Consider the following 27,410-nt stretch of genomic DNA (forward strand, 5'->3'; position numbering starts at 1 on the left):
ATACATACAGGATTTAGTATTTTGAAGGGACAAGATCCTGCTTACAGTTTCATATTTTTGACTTGTATATAGCACATCAATATGACCACAGTAAGTAGCAGGAATATTTTTAAAATATTTCTTTTGGCATTTTTTGTGTTTTAAGTAAAACAAAGAGGGTTTACGTCAAGTAATAAATTGCTCCAGATATTGCTGTAGGCAGTGGAAATAAATAATACACTGATGTTAGTAAGCATTATTTTGTAAAAGCCCAGCAACACTTGACAGATTTCAAGGACAAAAGCGAAACTAACAGTAGGTTTTCCATAAAGCTTCTGGGTAGCTTGTCAACTGAGAAGCATCAACACACCTTCACTGATTTTTGGGTGATCTGGTGCCACATTTCAAGATATTGCTGAGTATACACACAAAATCAAAAGGTGTGAATTAATACAACACTTCAGTTATCACAAAATACTCACTCTGTAAACAGTCAGCATTTAGGAGGTCTTGGCACTTATCATGGCATTTGACACCACATTCAGTGCATCTCATGCCTTGTCTGGCTATGCCCCAAAGGAGGCCTTCACATTCATAACAGTATGTGGGAGTTGTAGCTGTCCAGATTTCAAAGTTATGAGGTGTAGTTGATGATATTGGGTAGATCAAAGCCTGCAGGGTCTTCTTGAAGACATGTATTTTCTGTTGGGTAAGAAAAAAAGTATTTCAGGAGTATTGTGCAACACAAGTGAACTGTTTCTAAACGATATGCCATTTACACTTAAAATGTTACAAAATATCAGAATATACATAGAAGTATAAAATAATTTGTAAAATACTGATTTACTCATTTTGCTTTACACTTTGAAAAGAACTCTTGACTATTTTGTCTGACTACACAAACAGCAGAGTTAAGTTGGAATAAAGTTATTCAATTAACACAAAGTTAATTTTTGTATTTTTGTATTATATAAAAATACTTTTTGTATTTTGAGGCAGAAATTAAAAAAAAAAGCACCATTACATTCATTGGGGCATATTAAGTAGCTACCTAACATTAATTCTGAATACTTAAATACTTCCTACAGGCACTCAGACATACTACACAAAATACCTTTGATTATATACAACACTATCCTCTAATACCAAATGTCTATTTAATCTCATCAAATAAAAGCAAGCCAATTGTAGGGTTCCATTTTATCTCTATTCCTATAATAGCATACTTACTATATTTTTAAGCATCAAGTTGCTTTTTACTATAGACAAGAATGATCCATACTCTCAAAAATCAAAACCCATTTCTTGGACTGTTTTGGCTTAAGACCCATGACTAGTTCTACTACAAGAACATTAATTGGCAATTTACTGATTAGTACTGTAACAACTTCACTCTCAGCTCCTTAGTGCTTAATAAGATGAAAACAAAGCAGTCCCTGTAGTTCTGCACACAAGACCTTGGCTTATATGGGCACAATGCTCTGGTTTGTTTATTTGAGCTTTTTTTCAGGCACCCTGATCTTCTAGGTCCAGGCAATTTATTGGGAATAAGAAGAGCTCAGCAGCCTGAAGGCAGCACTTGGCACCAAGCTTAGGTTGTTTGTGGTTTTTTTAGGGAGTGGGTGTTCACTAAATGCACACGTGACTGCCACGAATGTATTAGAAGTTCTAGATTTGTTCCCTTATAAAAAAATAATTGTTTCTTTTAGGAAGAAGAAACCATATTATAAAACATATAAACATATTATTTTAGCATAAAATATTATTATTATATATTATTATTATTATTATTATTTTAGAATAAAATAATCATCATAACACCAGAATATCACCATATGTCTTATTTTAGAAAGAAGAAACCATATGATAAAACATATCACAGTGGGATATTTCTGAAAGTCTGTCTGTTCTAACTTGTCCTCCTCTGGTGTGGATATTATGTAAGGTAGCTCTAATGCTGCCTATAAAGCTGTAGCAAGGGAATAAGATTTTGGAATTTGTGTAGTTTGTCTATTTTTGTTTTAACATCAATGCCACAGTTCTGACAATATAGGAAGTAAGCCAAACTTATTCAGTTAAACATTTGTTAACACTCCCTTATCTTTCATATTCAGCTGTGGTAATTGTATATCAAATGGAAGATATTAACCTGTCTAAAAATATGCTGACATATTCTTGGTTTTATGTACTTGCATCTCTACTCAAACTTGTGAGATATTCTGCTAATAATAGATTGTCTGACAAAAGTCAAATATTCTTTTTGTGTGCATATCTGCATAATGTTGCACAAAGTCATCAATCAAAGGACTTTTGCTGCCACAGGAAAACCAGTACCATGTAGCCATAGGGTAGCCATTGGTTCATAGGATCAAGCACTAAAAATAACAAAACAAAATGTAAGGTAGCTTAGGCTGCAAGAGCCCCAGAAGTTAGTAGTTACTGCTGAAAACAATATCTATCCTCTGGAGCCTGGCCAAATATGTACGGTGAGACATTTCATGGACATCTGATCTGAGCACAACTGAGAACAGTGAAGAACTGAACTAAGAAAAAATCCTGATACAGCAGAAAAGACAAACAAATACTGAACTGCCTTCCAGGGTGCTTCTTAGCCTATCCTAATAACTCCCCCGAAAGCAAGCAAAGGTGTGCACCAGTTTGATTTGGCAGACCCTAAGAACTATGATAGTAATGGCCACCTAACTCTGGAGAACTCATTTCTGTACATTACTCCACTTTTGCCTTCTATTTTACAGGGACCAGAAAGGAAACTTTAAAACGACCTAAAGTGAATTTATACAGCTTGCTGAGGAATCGTGTTTCTCAGAAACCACTGATTACACTTTCCCACTCCTGAGCTCATGTAGCCTCAGTACAAATTCTGCCCTTTCACCCTGTTCAGCGTCACTATTTTTGACATTATACTTTCAGAATTTTGCCAGTAACTTTTACACTTTTCTGAAATGTCAGTAAGTAATGAAATTTACCCTCAATAGGCCTTAAAATAAACATTTGAGGGTAAATTAAGTTTTCAGCTGAAAGACACAATTTGTTTGTTTTGCTGCTGAACGTGTTCTTTCCCCTGTTGTTAATAAAGCAAATTGCAAAGAAGAACTTTATTTCTCTTACTGTCTAGAGGCTTTCACTTCTATTACTCGACTCTGTTTAAATGTTTTTGTTATGTGAATTACAGAGCATAACAACATGGCACTAATAACTTCCAATATAATTATATAACTAATAACTGGTTTGGCAACATTTAGCACTACTAATATATAGGAGAATTATTTAGTTATCTGCTTATCCTCTTAAGGGAAATTTACTTCTGCCATATACTACCTGAAATACTTGTTGATGCCATTGATGTATCATTTCCAAAAACATGCAGCTCTGTCTTTATTCAACGAAGCAATTAAATGGGTGCTCAACTGAAAGAATATGTCTAAGTATTACGCTGCTTAAAATGTCTTTGGATCTGTGCTTGTTGAGAACACACAAACTCAGTGTGTCACGAGTGTGTTGTACCAAAAGAATTGGATGACAGGTGGCAAAGCTCAAAGCCGTAACCTCAGGGTGTAATTTTTTGAGTAGGTGGCACTTGAGTTTTAATAAAGGCATTAGTTCAAAGAATTTTCATACTGAATTTAATCAGCCAAATAACCCACACCCACTAGAGTCACTAATATTCCCTCCAGAAAAAAACCTGGGGGAGGGTAAAAACTAGAAAAGCCCTAATCAGAGGAATAACTTGCCCAAAGGGGATGTTTCTTCCTTAAATTTCATTGGTGACTCTACTTCTTCATCTGCATTTCACATCTTCATTTTGTGGAGAGTATCTGGAGAATTCTTTTATGCCTGAAAATATCTGTCCTTTTTGTTTTCGAATCTTGCTCTACCCAGTGTAATGATGCCCTAGGTTATTAAGTTTGGCTGGCTACTTAGAGAAGTAGGAAAGTAATGCCTTTCCCTTGTTTTAAATATCTTGCAAGAGGCTTTACTGGCTGTACCCTTACATTTGGCTGTGAAAAAGCACTCCCTGGCCCTTGGTATGTGGAGTGAGGGCTGGCATAGGACTGGCTTCTTTTATTCACCTCTACTCTGAATTAGCTTTTTACATTTTCTCATCAAATGAACTTTCATGTGTCTATATTACATTTGCTGTCTGCCTTTGGACTTACATTTTTATTTCAAGCTTTCTTAAGACATAACTATTTCTGGTAGACAGTTTTTTCATATGGCATGGTTCAAATGGAGTCCAAAGAATACAGAGGTATAAAAATACACCTAAATTAATTTTCCTTTTCCATTTCTCCTGAATCAGAATTCAGTAGTTTCTCTGGTTGATGGCAAGCTCTGGAGACATGTTTGCACTGAGCTGTTCACTAGGATTTGCTGTTTTTTTTTTTTTTTTTTTTAATATTATCTCCCAAACTTGCAACTTTAACTCTTCGAAGTCAGAGCCTGGTAGTTTTTACAGAAGACGAGGCATGTAAATAAATAGATGAATCTGTATTTTTTGTCATAAAAGGTGGTAAAACTTAAAATGTTTTTTTGTTCAGTAAACATATTTTAGTAAAGTACATGGAGTATTTTAGGGTCTTTTACTGAACTCAGCTATTTTGGTACAAACTACAACAAAGTCAAAAAAAGTCTTTATTTTGTAGCACTTGGATGCCATAAGTTTTTCCTCTGTGATTTTCCCTCAGCCTTGAACTCCTTAAGATCCCATAGTTCTCAAGTCTATCAACCTTCGTTGCTATTTTGAGATAGCGGAATAACAGGTAAGAATGATGGATGTCAATATTTGTGTTACATGTTCCAGTTCCCAGAACACCTGTCAGTATTTTCTGTTCTCCCATTCTTCTGCTATGGACATTAACAACAATGTAAGAAAAATTCAACTCTTCATTTTTCTTCAGAATAGAATGTGTCTTAGAAGCCTGTGTATGCACTAGCAATTTGAAGAACACAAAATGGGCCTGTATTTATTCAAATTACTGCTTTTGCTTAGTTCGGTCATATAAATCTTGCATCACACTTTAAGTATTCCTGAAGAAAACGGCACCTGTTGTGTTTTTGTTCAAAAAAATATCTTTTGCCAAATCTAAGTGAAATCACTAATGGAAAACCACATCTCACGCATTTTACTAGCTATGACAATATGTTTTTTCAAAAGACTTGTGGTTACTTCTTGTATGAATTAAATATTTATTCTAGAATCACATATGTTATTAGTATGAGTTACATTAAAAAGAAATCAAATAGTATCCCAAGGACTTGGAAGAAATGATCATAAAAACCCATTTTGCAGAGCCCTGTCATTCTAATTGCAATCACATTGTGATGAAGATAGAAAGATGATGAAAGACTGCAGGTAAATATGGTACCAGCTGGACAATTTAAAGCAAAAGGCTTCCCCAAATAACTGTTTTGTAAATCAAAGGTTTTTTGGTTAGTCCTCTCTGACTGTCACAGATGTGAGTCAGCAGAAGCAAACCTGGTCTTGCTACTGTGGATCAGGTAGCAAATTCTGCTCAAGTTCCCTGGAAGTTCCTACACAATAAATGGAATACATTCCTTTTCATCCAGTTTGGAGTGTGTAAGGTTGAAGTAATTTTTAGAGATCTTTGAACAAAAGTTTCCCTGTTACCTAAATATCTTAAACCTGTCACTGAAAACACTTACCATTTCATCAGTGTTTATGGAGGTCCGGATGAGCATGGCCATGGAAATCCCAGATTTTCGAGCTGCAAGGGTCTGTTTATGGCAAATGCAAAAGAGTTACAAATTATACAAGTAACAGCAGCTGTTGAATCTAATGGAAGGCAAATAGTACTTAATTATACTACTGGATGTAAGCAAACCTGTAGATGATACAAAACCTTTTAGTTAATGTTTGTAGCTCACAATTTTTAGGGTTTCAGTACATAATGGAAGTATACTTCCCATCATCATTACTGTTTCTTTCAGCAGTGCCTGGCTGAGCTGCCATTTCTAATACAAAACCTGCTTTACAGAGGTTTGTGACTCAGTTTTTTTTAAATCACAGGCTGTCACTGTTTTTCTGCTTTGCCAACCAAATTAATGTGGTACAAGGATAGGCATCCTGCCCTAATTTGGAAGCTGACTGTGCCTGCAGCAACATGGGAGATCATTTTGCAGTAGTCTTATGGTTCAAGTTGTCAGTCTGGATGATTTTTTGTAACTCACTAAGCATTTTTAAACAGCGTGTATATATATATAAAATGCTACTTAAATAAAAAGACCTCAAGAAATCTTAAAATATTATTTTCCTTAAAGACAATAATAATTCAATACTATGGATAGCTATATGGAGAAATACTCTGGTTATTTGAGACAAGAAAAGAGACCAGAACTCTGTGTCAATCTGTCCTCATTTGGCCACATGATTTTATTGGTATATGCACAACTTCTGGTTCTGAAGATAATGCACTTGGTTGTAGAGATTAGCTCTTTTGTGCTAGTATGGTACATATACAGGGACTGAAAAGAAAGTAATTTTAATATACAATAAACAAGGAGATTTTATATTTCTTATTGCAACCCCAGAAATCTAAATGGGTCCTTGAGAATTAACTAGCGAGTATAATGATCAGAAAGAACCCTGGGGGCCTGAATTCTGTGTGTTTTACAAATAATATTTCAAATCTCGGTATCACTTCTGCTATCAATAATCCTTTTGGCCTGACAGAAATAGGTAAGATTTATTCCACTGCGCTCAGTATCAACCATAACACTGTTATATTACTGGACTGCACCTGGAGTGCTGTTTTCATTACTCCTTTCTCCTATTCTAAATCATTCCAACTGTGTTTGTACACTTTTGCCTTATCTCTGTTCTTCTGTCATCCACTATCTGCTTTGTCATGCTTTGCTGCCCTCACAGTCTAGCAGTGTGTGGATCAATTATACCACCCACTAACCATAAGTCTGTTGTTGCCCTTGTTGTGAGGATACAGATTTTCAGCTAACTGTGAAGTGGGTCTCTGTAGTTCATAATGACAGAAATATTACTGCAAAACTTTAAATGATAGTTTGTATGTGACATTCTTATTTTTGTGAAATGCATACTGGGCCAGAAGCAATTTAAGCTTACGTCAGCAAAGGAACTGCATCATTAGTCTCTGGATGAAGAGACAATTCCAATTTTTTCCAATTATATAATTTTAAACACTGGTATATTTAAAATGGATTTCTAGTTAATTATTTATAAGATTGCTCAATTTTAATTTTAAATGTTCACTTTCCCTAATTTAATTTTCAATAAGTTTCTCTTGATAATAATTAAACTTGCAGACTGACACGGAATTATTAATCTTGTGAAACCAATTATACGGTAAGAAATCATCCTTGGCTTAGTAGTATTCGATTCATCTCCTATTACAAAGAACTTTCCAGTTTTTTTCTCTTTTAAACTCAGCCATTAACCAACTCTATGCCATTAATTTGCTACAAGATTCTCCATACTCTTATTATTAAGTAAATAATTCTGTTTACTTCTCTGTGACAATCCTTTCATTCTATTTCTGTGACTGTGGGAAATTCCATGGGTGTGCGCCAGTGAGATTGTCGCAAGAAAGATTCAACAGTGTTCAGGCTTTGATTTTTCACTTTTTGTGTCAAACACAAGGCTACAAGACCCACATATCAAAGTTAAAAATGGCAAGTAAAAATGCTTTTGGATCATTAAGAGGAAAAGAAACAATTTTCATAATCAGTAGAGTGAGGGTTATAATCAGAGGGGTTTAAAACAATGTACTTTAAAACCATCAAGGTTTTGATCCCTCTTGAAACACAGGTTTTTTGCTCAAACTCTTGCCAAGTACTGCTGTAGATTTACTTGCCTGCACTATGCCTGTTTTATAGTTTTCATGTCCCTTACACTTAGGAAGAGATTTGACCCTTCTAGGTCTCAACTGCACAATCCTAGCCATTCCAAGCAATAGAGCAATGTGAATAACTTGTCAGGACAGAAGCACAAAGGGCATAAGAACAGTAACCTCAAATATAGGGCACTGACTGCTGCTGTGTTCTGTCCTCCAGCAATACCAAAGAACATGAGCCAGCAGAACTGCAGTTTCATGCTATCCCTGGAAGTCAATAAACAGATACTATTTCCTGTGACAAAAAAAAAAAAAAAAAATGGGGAAGCAATTTTGACCCTGTCATGTGTCCTTCAAGCCCAGTTCCCCCAAGGGCTGCCCTTGGAATCATGGAGGTTTACTATTTTCTTCTTAATCAGAAATGTGTCTAAAATTATAGCACAGCGCCCTATATAAAATAACAAAGCCTAATAGGAAGCAGATAATTAGGTTGTTCTCAATAAAGTGTTTGTCATGTTGGAAGAAAGTGATATCTAGAGGGATTTGTGATAAACCAGTAAATTTAAAAGTCATATGGATTAAACTTACAGGATTTTAGTGAAAAAATCCCCACAAGGATTATTTCCATTTATGTATCACAATCAGAACAAACTACATAAACAAGAGAAAGCCCATAAATGATTCTGTTCTAAAACACTGAAGCTGATGATAATTCAACAGCATGAAGCACTGAACACATAGCAGTGTCATTTCTTGAGTATGGAATGAAACAAGTAGGAGTGAGCATTTTGGAAAGAGAAAGGGGAAAAAGCTGCCAGATTTATCTATGGGAAATGAGGTGACAGGTTATGAACATTATGAGAAAACTTCTTCCCCTATTGCCTCTCTGTTTTCAAGTAGCAGCAAGAAAGAAACCTAAGTGCAGCTCATCAGCTGGAACTTCCAGCAAGTCCAAAATGTCAGAGCATCAAAAGAATAGGGAGAGCAACAGGAACCTGTAGTGCTTCACCATTCTCCCTTAACAGGACACAGAACTTGTAAGCAGTTTATACTTGTTTACCCTCTCAGTGTGATGTCCAGATACTACCTCATGTCCTTCCTTAGCTAAAAAATTGACCTGCAGAGCATAAGAACTTTAAGTATTGTTGAATTATGAACATACAAAAAAATTTATCACAACCAAAAAGCCTAGCAAAACCCCCAAACAGTAAGAGGTGATAAAGCAGACCATTGTCTATTTAATTTTTAATTTGTTTTGAAACTCCCTAGTACAAGATTTAAAATAAATTAGTCTCCTTTATGCTCAAGGCCTTCTAGATTACCTAATAACTTGTATCTACACTGTCTAATTTATTACCTCCAAATTTGCATTAGCAGCTAAAATAAATAAATTAATATAATTAGAAGTCGTTCTAGCAAAAACATTGAAAAATGGTAATTGTAAGTAAAAGCAAATTGGATTCAAGCTACAATTACATGTTAAATGATCAATTGCGTTGAGGAAAAAAAAAGAGAAGTCCTCTATCACAATGAAATAGGCAAGCTGTGTCTTGCACAGCTAAAATAGCACAGAGGAGCAAACAGTCAGGCTCCTGTAACTGTTCATGACTGCTGGCTGTGCCATGCAGTAGTCATTCCTCTGGTTTTACAGACGGTTTCAGTTTTCTTGATCATATTTGCTTTTTTTCTTTTAAAAAAAATATACGCACTGCTATCAGCAGGAAAAAGAAGTTGAAGACAAAGCATTTTTCAGCACGTTAGAAATGCTGATATTGTTTTTAATGTGAGGTAAAAGTTACCCGCTAGAGGTGAATGTGACAAAAATTTCACTGTTTGCAGCATTTAAAACATGCACAATTTGGGAACCTTTTTTTTTTTTGAGTAAGTATAGGTATATCACTCTAGGGATCTCAACTTCATTATTTTGGAAGACAGATTTGTACTGTTTCTTGGGGTGCTGGGGTGGAGGAGGGTAGGAAGGAAGACAAAATAACTTGAGAGGAAGCAACATACTGAGGGAAATTACTTAGCCCTGTCCCACAATTTTTCTGTCAAAAAGGATGTTTAATACTGAAATATTTCAACAAAACTGAAGTATTAAGCCTAGAAAGAGGATTTAGAAAAAAAGACAATTCAGCTCCACTACAAAATCATTACTGGACATAACTGTCATGATCTGCTTTTTCTTCATATCTGTAGCACAGACACAAAGGCATGATCTGTCCAGCCTCAAAGATAATTATATTGTTACGATTTCCATTTAGTAGACTTAAAAAAGCCCTCACAAATATACAAATAGTTACTATGTTATGATTTATCTATTTAATGTATGAATATTTTTATTAGGAATATAACTGAATTTGCCTATCAATGATTAAAGGTGTTAAGAAAATGGACTGCTGATAGCAGAATTGATGTAAAATAGCCAAGGTATTTAGCTAACAACATACAAAGCCAGAGAATATGACATCTGCAATTTAAATGAATGTCTTCTTTATATGAATCTTTAAATTACCATATTTGAATTCCAGCCTCTATAAATGTTTTTATTGTAGAGACACTTACAGAAAAAAATTTTAGTGTATTATCATTGTAGCTGAAACAGGCAGTTGTTTCAACAGACTGCTTTACAACAGCAGCAAAGATTCACAAATTATTCTTGTGTTCTTATAATCAAATAATAAAGCTAGGGAGCAATACAGTTTTGATTGATCAAAAGAAGAAATTGACCTGATTACAGTGATTACACAGTTTAAAATTGTCTTTAAATTGAATAAACACAAAAATTTTCTAGAGTCTTCATAACATTCAAAATGATGACTCGCATTAACAGAAGCAAAGGCAGTAAAATAGAGCTACCTTTGGCTGTGGCTGGGCAGATCACCACACCTCTTTGGCCACTGTGAGATAAAAACTTCTAACGTCCACTGTAATTATTGATTTTTCTCTTCCTGGTTGTTCTCACCTCAACTCAAGCTCTAACCAATCCAAAAGAGAATGTCTTTTTTTAAAAGCAGAAATTATAGCAATTCCATCAGCAAGTGCACTGGACTCTTTCTCCTGGCTCCACAGTAAACAGATCTGTTCATGGTCTCTGTATTGTTACTGCACTTGAACCATCACTTCTCCTTGCACTCTCTCTCTCGTACCAGATATATTCTACCAGAAGTCTAATAATGACCCCTGACTGCAGCAAACAGCCCTGTTCCTGCAGGTGGATTTGGACTGCTTTATCCTCTCTAATGACTGAATCTAAAATAAGCAGAGACTCCCAGAGCATTGGCATACAAAAACTTTTCAGTGATTTAGGAGGAGGAGAGCATCCAAATGAGGGCAGTGAAGGTGGTGAAGGGTCTGGAGGTGAAGCCATGTGAGGAGCAGCTGAGGGCACTGGGTCTGTTCAGCTGGAGCAGACTGAGGGCAGACCTCACTGCAGGTACAGCTTCCTCCTGAGGGGAAGAGGAGGGGCAGGCACTGATCTCTGATCCCTGGTGACAGTGACAGGACACTAGGGAATGGCCTGAAGTTGTGTCAAGGGGGTGGTTTAGGTTGGGCATCAGTGAAAGGTTCTTCCGCCAGAGGGTAGTTGGGCACCAGAACAGCTCCCCAAGACAGTGGTCACTGCATCAGCCTAACAAAATTCCAGGAGCATTTGGACTCCCAGGCACAGGGGCAACTCTTGGGAATGGTCCTATGCAGGGCCAGGAGTTGGACCTGATGGTCTTTGTAGATCTCTTTCACCTCAACATATTCTATGCTTCTGTGTTGAAAATTGGATTTTTCAAAATGTGAAGTCATGAAAACAAATGGGAGTTAGGGATATCATCTTAAGAAAACATACAGAATTCTGATAAACATTGTATTGAGATACAATGCCTGAAAGCACAAAAATAATGGAGTGAAACTGGAAGTGCAGAGGGATTAGGAAAATAAGGAAAAATAAAACTGATTGATACAAGAGAATTTAAAAGTAGGGAACACTTTGAACTTCTCTTTCTCTAGGTGTCTAAGACTTTCCAATACCACGGGGGAAGCTTCATGCTTGAGACCTAAACTTTGTGCTTGAATCATCAGAAAAGATATTTGGAATATACTGACAACTTTTTAACATAAACTTCTTCCAGCAATTTTGGTATACATGATGCAGAGGAGAATATATTCACATAAGGCACCACTTTCCTTATGATTAAATTCTTGGATTTTGGAAAGATCTCTATATACCTTGTCTTATTTAAAATAATTTTTAAATTTTACAATAGAAGGTCATACTAAAACATGGCATTAATGGAATCCATAACAGTTACAATGATAATTTCAGAACATTTATAAATATAAAAGTACTTACCATAGCCTTAAAAATCCAGACAAGATAGGAAAGAAATTATAGAGAATATTAATTTGTCAGATTCATTGCACAGGAAAAGAAATTATATTTATTTTAGTCAGCATCAAAAGAGTCTAGCACTCATTTCTAACAATATTATTTCTGTTTTTTCTGAAACAGTCATAAGTAAGAATAAGAAAGGATAATTTACATTTATTTTGATGTCTTAATGTATTCTGATCTATACTTTTCTGCAAGCGCTTCCAACAATTAAGGACAAAGCAGAGTGCCATTTAACATGCATTAAAGAGTCAGCAGGAACAACTCATAGTGGAGTGGCTGCTGTCAAAAAGATGGTTTAAATGAATGCAGGCTCTACTATGTTATGCAGTGTAACTTTTCATCAATTTCAGAAGGCATTCCACTCTAAAGTGGTTGCTGTGCTTTCTCTTTTTAACTGCTCAGACAGTGTGGTGGATCACCACAGAGTAACTGAACACTGAAACTGAAAAAAACATTGAGCAATAATAGACAAAGGCTGATCTTTTACCTACAACAATAGTAATCATTTACTTAGCCTAACACCCAATCACTTCTTTATAGTGAGAAATTGCTTTGGGGGCTCACCATCATCAGATACTAAATATGCATTTGATTGAATTATGAATGCTACACTACAGGAAAAGAAAAAAAGAAATGTGAATAGCCCTCCAAATTCTTTGGGGCAGAAAGACTCTTCTCAATCTTGTTTAGACTGGAAGTCAGAATAAATCTCAAAGGAACTGCCATTCCACTGAAATTTCTTTTCTTAAATTATTCTTGTTTACAATGACTGTTAAAAACCCTGATTACCTCACCTTGTACCTAAAGTATGCACAAATCCTTAAATATTAATAGTGAAAGAGGCTGCTTTTTAAAAGGAACTTTCTCTCTCTTTCAGTACCAACATGTATCAAGTGAAACAGTATCCCAAACACTCAATAGCATCTTTGTGAAAATGAGTAGCTTTTTATTGCATGAAATGCACATTACTTGATTACACCAGCAATACCTAAATATCCAATGAGACGTTCAGACTTATCTAGTACATTATAACTGCCTCATTGACTTTTACTGCCCTCAATCCATTCTCTCATGACTCCTTTTTTCCATAAAACAATTGTTGCAAGCTGTCATTCAGATGCACAATAGTAATTAAAAGAAAGACCTGCACAACTGGCAAATGAATCAACAGTTTCAGAAGTTACTCACCACATCTCGAACAATGGGAAAAGATTTCTTTCTTCTCAGGTCTGGCATGCTGTCAATTCCATACAGTCCACGACTGTAAGATAAAAAGGCAAAGAAGAAAATAAAAACATGGAGCTTACAAGACTACATCCTTAAGAACTGCCTATAGGATCTCTATTTACAGTTAAAAATCAAAATTAGCAGTTATCGGCCAAAGGCATGTGCTCCAATTGAAAAACCAGTGTGCGTGTTCTTGGTGCTTTTTCTTCTAGCATTCACCCAAAGCAGAGTAGCTAAAAGGTTGCTTAATACCTCCTAAAACTTTTTACCATTGATTTAGAAATTATAAGAAAAGCTTTCCATCATAAGTTCTTGTATATCTGGTAGTTGAGATGCAGCCTAACATTACATATTGAACATCATTGATGTCAATGAATATTGTTGTATTAAATTTGATACAAAGTCTCAAATATCTAGCTAAATACATAATCAGATCTCAAATAACTCCATGTGACTCTTTGTCACATTTTAAAATAATTCCATGGTGACCATCATTATTTTCTCTTGCCTGGTTTGAGCTTTTGCATTGAGCACACAATTAAACCTCAGTTAGATCTCACATATAACTTGGAAACAACAACAAAGAGCAACTTAGAGTCACTTCAAAGAATAAAAGGCTGACACACCAACAGAATTTAAAAGAATACATATTGATCTGGATAACAAATTGGCCTCATTCTCTCGGACTCTTCCAAACAATTAACACAGGTATCTTCCTGAACTTTTCCCACAGAGGATTTTGGAAAGATCTCTATATACTTAGTCAGTTCTAATTCAGAGATACTTGGAAATTCTCAAAGAAGCTGGGATATTAGATTTTTCAAGACCAAACATTTTCCTCTGCATGGTCCTTTGTTTGGTACTGCCTCAAATACCCTTTTCAGTTCTTTCTCTCTGTCTCTGTGTATATAAAATCTACATTCACTACAAAGACTTTATCATCTGAAAGCACTAAGTTTATTTACACCTGTTACAATTATTATGCAAAAAGAGATATAACTAAAATTAGTGAAGAATTTTTCAGTTCCTTCTGATGCACTCACACCTAAGAAAGGGAAAAGAATTCATAGCCTGTTTATGCAATTCCTTTATATTTTCACACAACCATTTCTCCATGCTGGGTTGTGATACTAGATTTTTTTTTTCAATAACATAAAGATCAAAATAGACCCAAATTGCAGCTTCCAGACCCAGCAAAAGTGTGATAGAAATAAAATAACATTTCTGAGATTGTGAAAAGTAAATGTACAGAGACCAAGAAATAAAATCAGGGCTTTTCGCTACTCAGGAACAGTTCCATCAGCAGTAAATAAAACTTATAGAGTATAAGGCATTCTTATGCTCACATAGAGGCAATATCTGTAAAAAGATTTCCATACTCTGCTCTGTAACATAAAAATATGACTAAAATAGAGGTTCTTACTAAACTCTTTTTAGTCATCATTAAGAAATAACATAGTAACGGAAAAATTTTCATGTTAATGTGGGTTATACATTGAATTCTCTACTCCTCTCCCTACTTCCAATTATAACCCAACAATAACTTGACATAGAAGATGATGAAGTGAAATCATAATAATTTGATAAAAGTTATCATTAAAGGCAAGGGAAAAAACCTGTCATATTGACTATTTTTTGGTGCTTCTGGAAATATTTTGTCCAACAGTAATCTATTTGAATTTGTCAGAGAATTCAAGAAAAATAGATTTGTTTTACCATAGAGAAGATGCCACTGAAGGAAAGGAGTAATCGTCTGCATGTAGCACCATCTGTCTATCGTTAGTGAATTTCAGAATGGATTAGGCCATGTGGTAAAATTATCAGTCTCTGATTCCTCATTAGGAAGCAGTAAATTAATACAAGAGCAAGTCTCTGGAAACAGTACTACCCAGGATCCATATACAGGATGAGAACTCCAGCTGACCTACTTTCATTTCTTAGAAATATGGAAATAATGAGCTCTAAAGTGCCTCATCTTCAAGAAAGTGAAGAAAAATAAAACGAAGATGTTATTATGTGATACTGGTATGGAAAAACCAGGAAAAGTGGTGCTTCTGCCTTTTAACAGAGAAGTTGCATGAGAAGCCCCAGAAATGCTGGTTTTGGTCTTTGCCTTTACTTTCTTGTCTAGGGCTGTTCTATCATTTCATGCAAACAAGTGAAGATCATTGCAGAGAATGGAGAGTTGCAGCCCCTGCCATTGACTTGGGGGTGCTGGTGCATGAGGTGGGGCCACAGCATTGTGCTATGACAGAGAGGGAAGAGCGGGACAGAAGAGAGCCAGCTTTTGAAAGAGAGTCTATTTTTGCATAGATAAAGCATAGTAACAATGGTTGTGAGGGAAGCAATCTCCTCCCTCACTTCAAATAGCAACACCTTTTGGAGAGAGTAAGAGGGAGAAGGAGTCATAGCTAACTGCAATCAGTTGTGCTGGCAGTAAAAAGAGTGAGGGATCTTAGAAATTAGCATTACTTTTTGCACGAAGGAGTAGAGTGGGAAATGTGATTAAAACAGAGCCACAAATGTATTTGAAATGATAGCATTCTTTGCCTGAATGAGAAGTTAAATGAAAATTGCATAACTGTTTTTAAGGAGGCCTACTGAAACAGAGGCTTGAATAAAGATATTGTGGAATGCAAAGCAAGGCAAGGACAGGTCTAAACTTTGTCAGCAAAACAAGTAAGGTTTCATCTGAAAACATGAGCTATTATTGAGCCATTTGAGGTAGTCCTATGCAGTGGTTACAGGATGTCTGCATAAGGGATTGACACAGCTTATTCTCAGAGGATTCAATATTTGAATTTATTCACCTGTGAATGGAAGAGAGGGCATAAAAAGAGCAGCTTCCGTCTGGATAGTCCTTAGTTCTCCTTACACCTATGAAATTGCTTTTGTGTGAAACCCACAAAAATAAGGAATCCCACATTACCTCTTAAAGGTCTACATCTATTAAGAAACTGTAATTAAGCAACTGTTTATGTAAAGTAGTACATACAGCAAAACAGTATGGTCACATGCAGCTTCCTACAGGCACAGATACAATACTTGACTGTCAGTACCTGCAATCAGAGTCTGCTTACAAAATGCTGTCCTAAACTACACAATAACCAGGTGTTAAAGTGTTTCTCCTCTGTTTTGCATTTGGTGACTAATCCTGCACAATGTCACATGTGTCCTCACACTCTTACAGCAACTCTGAAGGTTCTAGGAGCTGCAAAGGGCAGGAGTAAAATACTTTGAGGTATGACAAACTATATGGAAACTACCTACACCACTAAGAGCTGTAGCTCACTTATAAATTTGTTTAGCAATAAGTACAAATGTTACCCTAAGTATACCTTCCGTAGAAGCATGTGCATAATATTAAGCAAATTAATGCCATAACTACTTTTTAGTGACACCCACCTCCCCCTCAAAATTGAATAGCATTTCAGACATAAAAGATGAAAATGAATGATTAACTTAATCTTATCACCTTGTTTTTGTAAGAAATTGTAATTATAGTAAAAAAGTACTTACAGAGTGCACCAGCAAGAGGATAATACCCCTTTTAATTAGGTAATTAATATAACTGATAAATTTTACCAAAGGCTTTTATTTCTTTACCTTTCCAGATTGAATAATAAAAATTATTCAAAATAGGAAGGAATCCCTTGAACTGGATGCAAGATAACTTCATTTGGAGACTACAAAACAAAGTGTACATGTTTCTTCCATATTCACTCACAGGCAGTGCAAGATCTTTTCCCTTGACTTTTTAATTTCAAGTACTAGAGTGATATTATATTGCTAGAATTGCATTACTATACATTCACCAGAATGAAGACAAAATTGTGCTACAGCTTCAAAGGACGCGTATTTTATATGCAAAGAGGTAAAATCACTTATCTGACCTCAGCACCAGAATTATTGTATTAATTTCTCAAAAAATAAGGAATTAAAAAAAAATTAAAAGGGAACACATACACAATGAAACTATATTCATTTTAAAATAATGCTATTTCTTAAAATAGAAAGCTTAGAAAAAATACTATCATGTTGTAAGAATTATTTGTAGATACAAAGAAATAAATTCTTAATTATATTTTTACTTACCCAGCAAATGCTTGGACTGCATAAAGCTTGGAAGCATCCAAGGAACTTGCACTTACCAACCGAGCCTTTAACAAAGGTCAAAAAAAAGTACAGTTACTTGGTTGCTTTTAGTAAGTTTTGGACAGAATTTAATTGCATCAAACATGTAAGACATATGAAAATGTTTAGCAGGGTCAGCTCCAGGCCAAAGCTAGACTAACTGTTCCTTTGGGAAACATTTTGATAGCTTTCAGCATTTAGTGACACACAGTGGAAGAACCCATGGGAAGGTAAGGTATTGCTTCCCAAATACTGTTGCCCTTTAAATCCTATAGTGAATGCAGGGTAGGTGATAATTAGAGGCAAAAATCAGATATCATGTTTGACAGTAGCAGACCCCTGTGTTGGCAATTATGGTAAGCACAACAGTGAGGGTTATCCTGTATATAAATGCAACACGTTTGCAATACAATCAAAGGAGAACAAAAGAGTGGAAAGCTGGGAAAAAACCATGCAGATTTCACAACTAAAATGACGGAACAAAACAGGTCAAATAAGTCACAAACAAACATCAACAAAATACATGATCCCTATAGCAAATAGGTGATATTAAACCTTTTCATCCACAGAACCGCTATCTGAAAGAGAATTGGGAAGAAGGGGAATATAGGTTAGAAAAAGCAGTCTCTGAAAAAAATCTTATGCTATAAAAGCTTTCAGTGTTTTATTCTGTAAATGTAGACCAGAATCCAAATAACACCTGTTCTTAGCTGTATAATTGTGGTGAGATCACAGTCACTACACTTTAAATAAACAAAAAGATCTTCTTGGTAGATAAGAAGCCCTGTCACTTATGAAGGACTGTGTGGACAGCATATATTTCATATACTATCCCCATCTCCATGGGATTTTAAATTTTATTGCTTTTTAAAAAATATGTTTTCAATAATAATGAATTTATATTTAATATAGTTGCAGTGTTCAAATCAATAATGCTCTTATTTGCAAGAAAAAGGAAAGTGTTTCTAAGGATATAAACACCACACTCCCCACCCCAACTCCTGAACTGTAACCATTCTATCACAGCTACTCATAAAATGACAGAAATTACTCCCCAAATGCCAACAGAACTACAATTGTGAAAGTATAAGTTATTTCATATATATATATATATATATATAAAAATCTATATCATTCTAAATTGCTTAATGCAAGAGCACAATGTGAAAATTTACAATCAGACAGAAAATATTTGCTGACAGAAAAAGCTACCTTTATTTTATTGTCTTTGTCACATTTGCACTTTATAATACAGTGTATATGTGAAACAGCATTGTTTTAATTGTCACCTTACTGATCTTCCCACTTCCCCAGAGGGAGTGCTCAATAATTTAAATAGTTTGGATATTCTTGAGAGATATCTCAGGTTATGTACACCACAAAATAACAATTTACACCTTAAACATGTGCCACATTTAATTTTTAAACCAGTTTATATACAGATCCAAACACATAAATCCAAAATATACTGGCAACTGTAAAGCTGCATAGCATACAGTAGTGACAATCAGGGAACTAAAAGGCTTTGCTCTGCCACTAATTTTGCAGGCAGCTTACATGATCAAAGCATTTGACTGACTAGATTTATGAAAAGAGCTTACTCTTTAAATAATCTATTTTTTAAAAATTTATTTGTGAAATGTATTAGACTCACAACACCAGATGGTATTGGCTACTCTTTCAAGCATATAAAGAATATTTGGACAACCATAAGATCTAACTTCCCCACTCCAAAATTATTACAGCACTTCACAAGCAAGGTGAGAGCAGAGCCAGGAGGAAATAGGTGATTGTAAGCTGGGCTGGCCACAGAAACAGCATGGGGTGTGATTTTCTGAGGCCAAAAGAAAAGATGAGTTAAACCCAGAGGGCTGGAGGAGCATCTGGACATCAGTGAGAGGAAAGGCATGACAGTATGCAGCAACAGGACAGGAGAGACTGTTGCTGGACTGCATCCATTCTCAAACTTGAATGGACTGTATCTATTCTCAAACTTGTGAAAGAGTCTAAAAGGTGAAGAAAAATCTGGGGACTGAGGGAAGTTTTAAGCAAGACACTAGTAATTTAAGAAGCCTCACCACAATATTTTCATTCAACCTACACCTTCTTTTAGAATATCTCATCATAGCAAAATTGGTAATACTGACATATAAAGATGCAGAACAAATCTCAGTATTATTTATGTGGAATGCAATTCTTAAATAGTTTGCAGATACTTTACTATTAGATGCCTAAAGAATCACATGAATTCTTCATTTAATTCAGTTTTTAATAAACGTACATTAAAAATTGTTGAGACTTCTACATAAAATGGATTTTTTTCAGAGTATTAGAGATAGATAAGATAGATAGATAGATAACATTTTCTTTACCTCTCTTGGTTTCAGCCAACTTGTCTAATTTCACTACATTTCCTTTACTGGTACCTAATTTTACCTAAATTTAGTGAGGAGAGTGACAATCAAAATTAGGAAGGAGGAAAGGTATGTTTTTGGTTTAACTTGCTTTTCTTTGCAGTTGCTACATATAAAGAAAAATGCATCCATCTAATGCTCTCTTTTCTCAATAGAAATTACATAAAGCAGACAACTGACGCAAATTTCCCAAAAAAGAGATCTTAAGAACATCTCTTCTTTTTAACAAATGAGTGCATCTTCAGAGACAAAATTAGTTTGAAAACTTTATTGTTTACTGCTTCTTCTGAATCACCATGAGTGAAATAATCTGAACTGTGGAAGTGTTCTCTGCGTGTATGAGAGCACCAAATCAGGAAGTGTACAGAATCACCAAGCAATTCACTTTTGTAGTCGTTAGGCTACCAGAATAGACAGCAACATTCCTTGATGTAGATAAGAAATGAACTGTGATTATGTAAGAGACCACGGAATGTATTTTCAAATCAGGGATTCAATGCTAGACATCTCAGATTATACTGCTGAATGACAATGATTTACTTAAAAGAGAGCATCTTCATATAACTCACTTCTGTCATCCACACATTCAAAATACTAACCTAAAAAAGTAATGAGTGCACCTAGGAGCAGTGGAAACACTGGCTCTTTTAACTAACCTTTCTTAGTTTAATTAGTTGTTTCCCCATACATTGTAATTGAAAATTCATTACATCATGAAATACCAGTAATAGCCTCCAGATTGTACCTTTATACTACAGGCCATTTTAGATAAGAGGAAGGTAATTTTTACTAGGATTACAGTAAAAATCATTTTGCTCCTTAATTGTTGCTATTTCAGCCCAGTGCAGTCCACATTGATATTTACAAATCTGTGTAGCAGAATGATGAAGAGCAGGGTGGTCATCTATCTCCATACTACTGAAACTTTAATGTCAAATATTGAAGGCAAAAGGAAAATGCTCACAAAGCCCTTTTATTTTTTAAGGCAGTCAATTACATTTAATTAGATAACTAAGAAGGAAATTAGATAAAATTATTCTTTATGTTTCCTTTAATAAGTTCCAGGTATTAAAAAGCTGTATAATTCTCAGCATGGCCACTAAATCTTGGCTTCTGTTGAAAGTGGTTTACACATGAGGATGGCTGGGGAATGAAGTGAGAGGGGCTCATCATTTTTTCAATACCCTCAAATAAACCCCCTGGTTATTTTCTATCCACCTATAAGTTTAAAAGTAGGCTAAGTAAAATTTCCAAGAAGTGTTTTTTAATACTGCATAATTGCTATTCAAACTTGGAATGAAAATTAACAGATCTTAGAAAAGTTTAACTTTACATTTTTATCAACTGTTTTCAGTTTTCAGTCATGGTCCAATTTATTCATTCTATTAGCAATGTTGTCACCTGTAACTTCTCACAAAACAGAAACTAATCATACAAGACAACCAGTTTCTATACCCAAATTTCTGAGGAAAAAACCCAAATCTACAAAGGATGCTGAAAAGGCAGAGTTTTCCATCATGAAAGGTATATTAGCAATGAAGATACGGAAGTCGGGACAGACCTTTGCTTTTGTAGCTTGTGACACTATCAGAAATACAACTCAATCAGTCACCAGAGGTATTTCCATCAAAGAAGGTTCAGGTGATTCTGCTCCCCAGTCATAAACCTCCTTCAGAAGTCTTGTGTCATTATTTCACTTCTGCACTTTTCTGAGCAGCAGAACAATGTCCCAATACACTCCGCTTTCTTTAATGACTGCAAAAATTCAGTTCTCCGCGCTGTGCCACAGCAAAAGAACTGTAACAAGGTTCTAAAAATCTAAACTGTTAGGAAACCCTAGGATCAAAATTAATCAAAATATCGGTTTTCCACTCTTGTAAGTGTGCATTATTGCACAACACCAAATAGAATTAAAGTTCATTATTCTCTCAAAGTACCATTTCAATATTTAATTCTGAAAAATGGCTGCAAGAATGTCAAACTGACTGATAATTATGTTGTTCCTGGAAGCAAAGCCTTCAGACAAAATACTTGCTGGAATTAGATAACAATACAGCTGTTCCATGAAAATAACATGTGTAAAGTACCCACAGTCAGAAGTAGTTTCAAGTCTAAGAGGGACAATTTGAATTAGCATCTATTGCCAAGAAAGGGAAATAACAGATGAAAACCAGGTTTGAATAGAAGCAGGACATTAAAGAAGTAGATTGGCCAAAACAATGACACAAATGAAGCCATGCTAAAATAATAAATGCTGCACCCAGAAGCTATTATTGCCACTAGAGAACAGAACATTACACTGTGTAAGCCCAGAGGATGTTGTATTGCTGAAGCTTATTCTATGGAGATTGCATATAACGCTTGAAAGATAATAATAAAGCTAGCACATCATAAGAGATGAGTGATGCTTGTCTGACAAAGAGAAGGTCAAACTTGAATAAAGCTTGGTTGACAGGAGAAATAGAAGAATTGCTGCTAGCACTTTACTAGCAGTGATGTAGAAAAATTACTAGTGGATACATGGAGAGTCAGAACAGGAGGTCAGTTTGGTGAAGATGAAAACTGCATTTGTGTCTCTGTTAATAAAGTGGTCTGCAAATCTGAAACAAAAGGACATGCTTTAGAAACATCTCTGGTGTTTAGAAACTGAGTCCCATTAGACTTTTAACGGCTTTGTTTTCTATTGTTTTTCAACAGCTAGTAGACACATCTACCAAATTCTAGAACTTACCTCTAAAACAGTAAGCTATAGACTGTTAAGAGAACTGTTTGATTACAGAATGTGGTGAGCTCAAAAAAATACCATTCTCTTGAAAACTGGGCTCTCTTGACAACCTCTGGCTTGTTAGAGTGATGGTAGGGAGTAAAAGTTGGCATGCATTTTAAGCACTCTCTTCTTACCCCAGAGAGCATTAAAATGATAAGGCATACATTATCAAAAAAGGATGAAAAGGCATATTTTATCTCCTTCAATACAGGTGATAACAGTGCATGCAACCAAGTAATTATTTGCTATGAAAACAAACATATTATTATAATTGATTATTGCAAATATTTCTGCATCACAAAGCTAACAATGCTACAAAGTGTTTGACTTGAATCACTATTTCATGGTCTGAGTTGCAAGCTGAAGTCCAATCAGATTACTTCCAAAGAAATCCAAGAAAACAGCCCCTTGGTTGGAGAACAAATGTGAGAGTAGTTTCTCTGGACTCTAACAAACATAAAACATGTTCCTTAGTTCTTGCATTGAACACGAGGATTGCACTGAGACATGTAAGTTGGTTTATCCTGACAGCATAGACAGAAGTGACAGCAGGGCAGGGATGTTCGGTGGCAGCCTGGGACAGAGGAGTGAGCTGCTGTCCACCTTGGGCCACAGAGAACAGGAGGGCAATAGCAAAGAGCCGAGTGCCATAAGAACGGATTAGAAGGTCAAAGCAGTTGGTGACCGCAAAAATGTTTTGGGGCATTTACTTTATACCAGTTCTATTTTTGACCCTGATGACTGAAAGCCCATTAGCTGCTGAACAAATCAGATGTGATCTTGAAGAGCAACATCTGACTTGGCTGCATCAGTAAAACACACAGATCCCACTCAGCCATTCCAGTGATCAAACCAAATGTGGCAAATTAGGAAGACAAAGATTTGCTTCAAAAGTGTACCCCCATTGTAAAATAAAACGCTAATGATAGCATATTCAAAAGCCATATAAATATACTACTCTTAAAGAGCAAGAACAACATGTATAGCTAGGATCAGAATGTAGTATCTGAGCAACAGTCACATATTTCACACAATATGATACTCATAGCTGCTGTTGGCATGAAGTTTTTTCTTCTTCTGTGGAGTTGTTTCCACTTCTGACATAAGGTTTAGGAACTATTTAAAACAGTCTCAAACACTTTAAACATTATAAACATTCAGAACCCCCAAACTAGAAGGCTAAAAAATTTAGATAAGCTTAGCTAACTTCAAGATGTACAGCAGTGAAAGAAAAAGTGTAATGCACAATGTATAATCACATACAAAATAAAAAGATGACATCAAGCTAATACACTTACTGAGATAAGACAAAGATATCAGATTTTCTTCTGTTGATAAGAAACTAGCTTAACAGATACAAGAGAATAATAATATTTGAAACAATATGATTAGCATTAAACCCTTAAAAATAGTTATTTACTGTTATCTTTTATGTTATAGGTAAACTCAAAATCAAATTACTGTTTGTTTTGGCTCTGGTTGAAATAATAAATTGAAATAATTATGCCTAAACACCGAAGAGAGACACAGATGTTAAGAACTATAGACCGGTACACTGGAATTCAAAGGATGACTTTTGGTACTATTGGACTATTTTTTGCTTGATAGGGCATGCATAAATCCTTCTGAAATCCTCAATCCCTTTTTATAGTTAAGAAAAAAAGGCATGTCTCCCTGACCATTACTTTCACGGTTTTTTAGAAAAAGAAAATTTCACCCAACATGCCTTTGAAAGGTCATAAGGAAAATTCCCCTACTTTATGTTTGCAGTACCCTCCTTGCCTTATGGATTCATAGGAGCATGAGCTCCATCCTGCTTGTGCTAAATGAAACAGGAAGAGCTACAGGATAAGATTAAAAAAAAGTGCTTTCGTTTATACTCATCCATTTTAAAAATATTCCTCTCTCCTGGTTCATTTTTACATTCAATAATCGTACATCCATCACATCTGTCTGTTCTTATTCCATCTTGGTATATATGCAGCTGAAGGACAAGGATTCCTTTGGTGATGCTGCAGCTGCACTGGTGATACCCAGAGCTATCCATAGTTTATGGGTCTGTGACAGCATTGACAAATCACTTGCTGCTGCTCCAATAATCTACTCCAGAGAAGCTACTCGAGTGTCAGTCAGCAGATTGCTCTTTGCCACTACTAATTTAGCAAAAACAGATTACAGTATTTTCTGTGGTATTTTTTTCTAGCTAACTTATATCCCTGTATCTTTTGCACACCATATTCTTTATCATAGCGTCCAAGACATTTTTAAACGGCTCTGTCATCAACACAAGCATAAGTCTTCATTTTCAGATTTACTAAAACTTCTTATCTTGCAAGCCATCTTAAGAATACTCTCAGGTCCTCAAGGAAACAATCCTCATAGTCAGCAAAGTTCTATCAGTATCAACAATAATTTTGCATCAACAATAACTGGAGTGGTTTCAGGTATTTCCTTCTATTTAGAGTTCCTGAGAGACATCTGTCTAGGTGTTCCACTGATCACCTGGAAAATGTGCACAAAGAAAAAAACCTGGTACCTGTCCCATGGGAGTAGTCAGAATTTCCCTTTGACAGCAAAACAGAGCATCTCTTACACACTCTGTTGTAATATTCTACTTCATTAATACACAAGAGGAAGACTTGAGCCTATTCATGAATTCACATTTTCCAAGTCATTACATTTTTTAAATACATGTCTAGATATTTTTTCAGCCTGATGCTTTAACAAGATTCCTTTTATCCCAAAGCTGCATTCAAAAATTATGCAGTGCTATTTCCACTTCTGAAACAAAATGACATAAAGAAAATGCTTAAATATTTTGGAAATAAATTTAAAAAAATCATTCTTGATGATACAATAACATGTTCATTTTCCCAGCAAAACCAGTATAAAACCCCCTTGGAACTGACATTCACGGTCAGCTTACCTCTTAGTTCTAGCAGCTTTAAATCTGATTAAGCTCAAAAAGAGCAGACAAACTGCATGAATATTTATCAATCTATGTTAATTCTAAAGTCAGTTAAAATATTGTTAAATAGCCTGTTTTCATAAGTAGAGTAGCAGAGACTTTCTTCATTTACAGAGGAAACTAGCAGTTTTAACAAATCACTTTTCTGAAAAACAGAAGTCATTCTCTAAACAGAATAGGTGTGGAGTGGTGTGCTTTGTTTGTTTTTTTTTGTCTGCTAGTATTTATTAAACAGCCAAAATACAGATTTCTGCCAAGTCTTACTGATTAAGGATGTTGGGAGTAGTTTGTCTGGGGTTTTTTTTTTTGGTTTGTTGTTTGGTTGAATTTTTGGTTTTGTTTGGGGTTTTGGCTGGTTGGTTTATTTGTTTTTTATGCTTAAAGGATAGGTGTAGGTATTCTAGGAAAACGGATCTGGTAATAGTAGAATTTTTTGAATCTGAGAGTATTACATAAATGTTGCTGTGACATACATTTCCTGATGTAATGCACATTGATTTAGCAGGAATTACTATGCTAAATTAAACTGCTGCTCTTCAGTTACTATCCTGTTTACAAAGAGAACCAGTATTATAATCTAAGATTTTCTGATAAGAACAAATGCTCTAACCATAGAATTAAAGCACAATAAGCCAGAAGATCACTATTATGTTTCCTGGAAGATATATTAAACAGGTTTTTAAATCATTCTTTCACTCACTTAACTAGTGGGGAAAAAGTACAGACTGAATGTGTAGCAAGCAACTGATACAGAGCATCTTTTCATGAAGCCCCAACTTTAGAGTAGCTGGTGAATGTAAATACTTGCTTTTTCTTCACAGATAAAAAGATTGATGCATTATCTTCATAACTAACTGATTAGATTTCCTGCAATAATTTTTCAAAAGCAACCTTTCTACAAATCTATTAATCTCAAGGTGGGCAGACTGCCATTTTCTGTTTTAAGTCTCTAATGCCCCTTTTTTCCATCAAAGGACAGTGGAGAAATAGGAAGGGAAGGGTACAAAGACTTATGCCTGACTCCAGTGAAACCAGTAGCAAGAAAATAATGCATTCACTCTCCTGTGCACAAAACAAGCATATGAAGCTGAGTCAAATCAATATACTTTGGTTCATCAGCACCAACCTGATTGAATTCATGGGATGGTTAATAATTCTTTAGAACACTGTTTTACCTCCTGCAATATTAGTGGAGGATTTTCAAAGTGCACGCATACCCACATGAAAAAGGAATTGTGGCTAACCAGTCTGGGTGCAGGATTATTGTATTTATCAGATTCTACCCACATAATCTGAAAATATATTTTGAGTCCTCACATCCTGTACAACTACAGCTTCTTATTGCACTACTTCCCCATTCCCCCAAAAAAGAGTGAAAGACATCCATCATTTTGTTTACCTGATGAAATGACAGACACAAACATGGTGTTGAGAAAGAGAATCAAGACAGTTGAAAAAACTGGATTATTAAATTTCTGTGGTTCACTATCATTCCCAATACAGCACCAAATTAGACTCCTTAACTTGCAGTAATCTTGTTTCCACAGTACCACAGATCTATTAAAATGTATAGCAAGAGTAACCATTTCTTCCCCAGCCTGCTTACAAAATACATCTGTTCCATTGCGGCCATCTTCGGATGTAAACAGAGAAGGGAAGTTACACAGACAAAAACTCTCTGGAATCTGCC

General features: G+C 35.4%; 1 protein-coding gene across 2 annotated transcripts in view; it reads right to left on the minus strand.

Annotated features, from left to right (window-relative positions):
* The window catches only part of UNC13C (unc-13 homolog C), a 131,144-nt gene that overhangs the window by 94,832 nt on the left and 8,902 nt on the right, over positions 1–27,410 (minus strand). Inside the window, exons 2-7 of one of the 2 annotated variants that reach the window (XM_053988476.1) lie at positions 18,127–18,149; positions 17,533–17,597; positions 13,399–13,471; positions 12,169–12,174; positions 5,665–5,736; positions 462–681 (exon numbers count right to left, since the gene is read on the minus strand). In XM_053988476.1, coding sequence (XP_053844451.1) covers positions 462–681; positions 5,665–5,736; positions 12,169–12,174; positions 13,399–13,471; positions 17,533–17,597; positions 18,127–18,149 — 459 coding nt within the window. The remainder of the gene's footprint in view (positions 1–461; positions 682–5,664; positions 5,737–12,168; positions 12,175–13,398; positions 13,472–17,532; positions 17,598–18,126; positions 18,150–27,410) is intronic. The other variant, XM_053988475.1, reaches the window with a different exon arrangement.

The sequence above is a fragment of the Vidua macroura genome, chromosome 12, assembly GCF_024509145.1.
Source record: "Vidua macroura isolate BioBank_ID:100142 chromosome 12, ASM2450914v1, whole genome shotgun sequence".
In the NCBI taxonomy this organism is placed as follows: domain Eukaryota; kingdom Metazoa; phylum Chordata; class Aves; order Passeriformes; family Viduidae; genus Vidua; species Vidua macroura.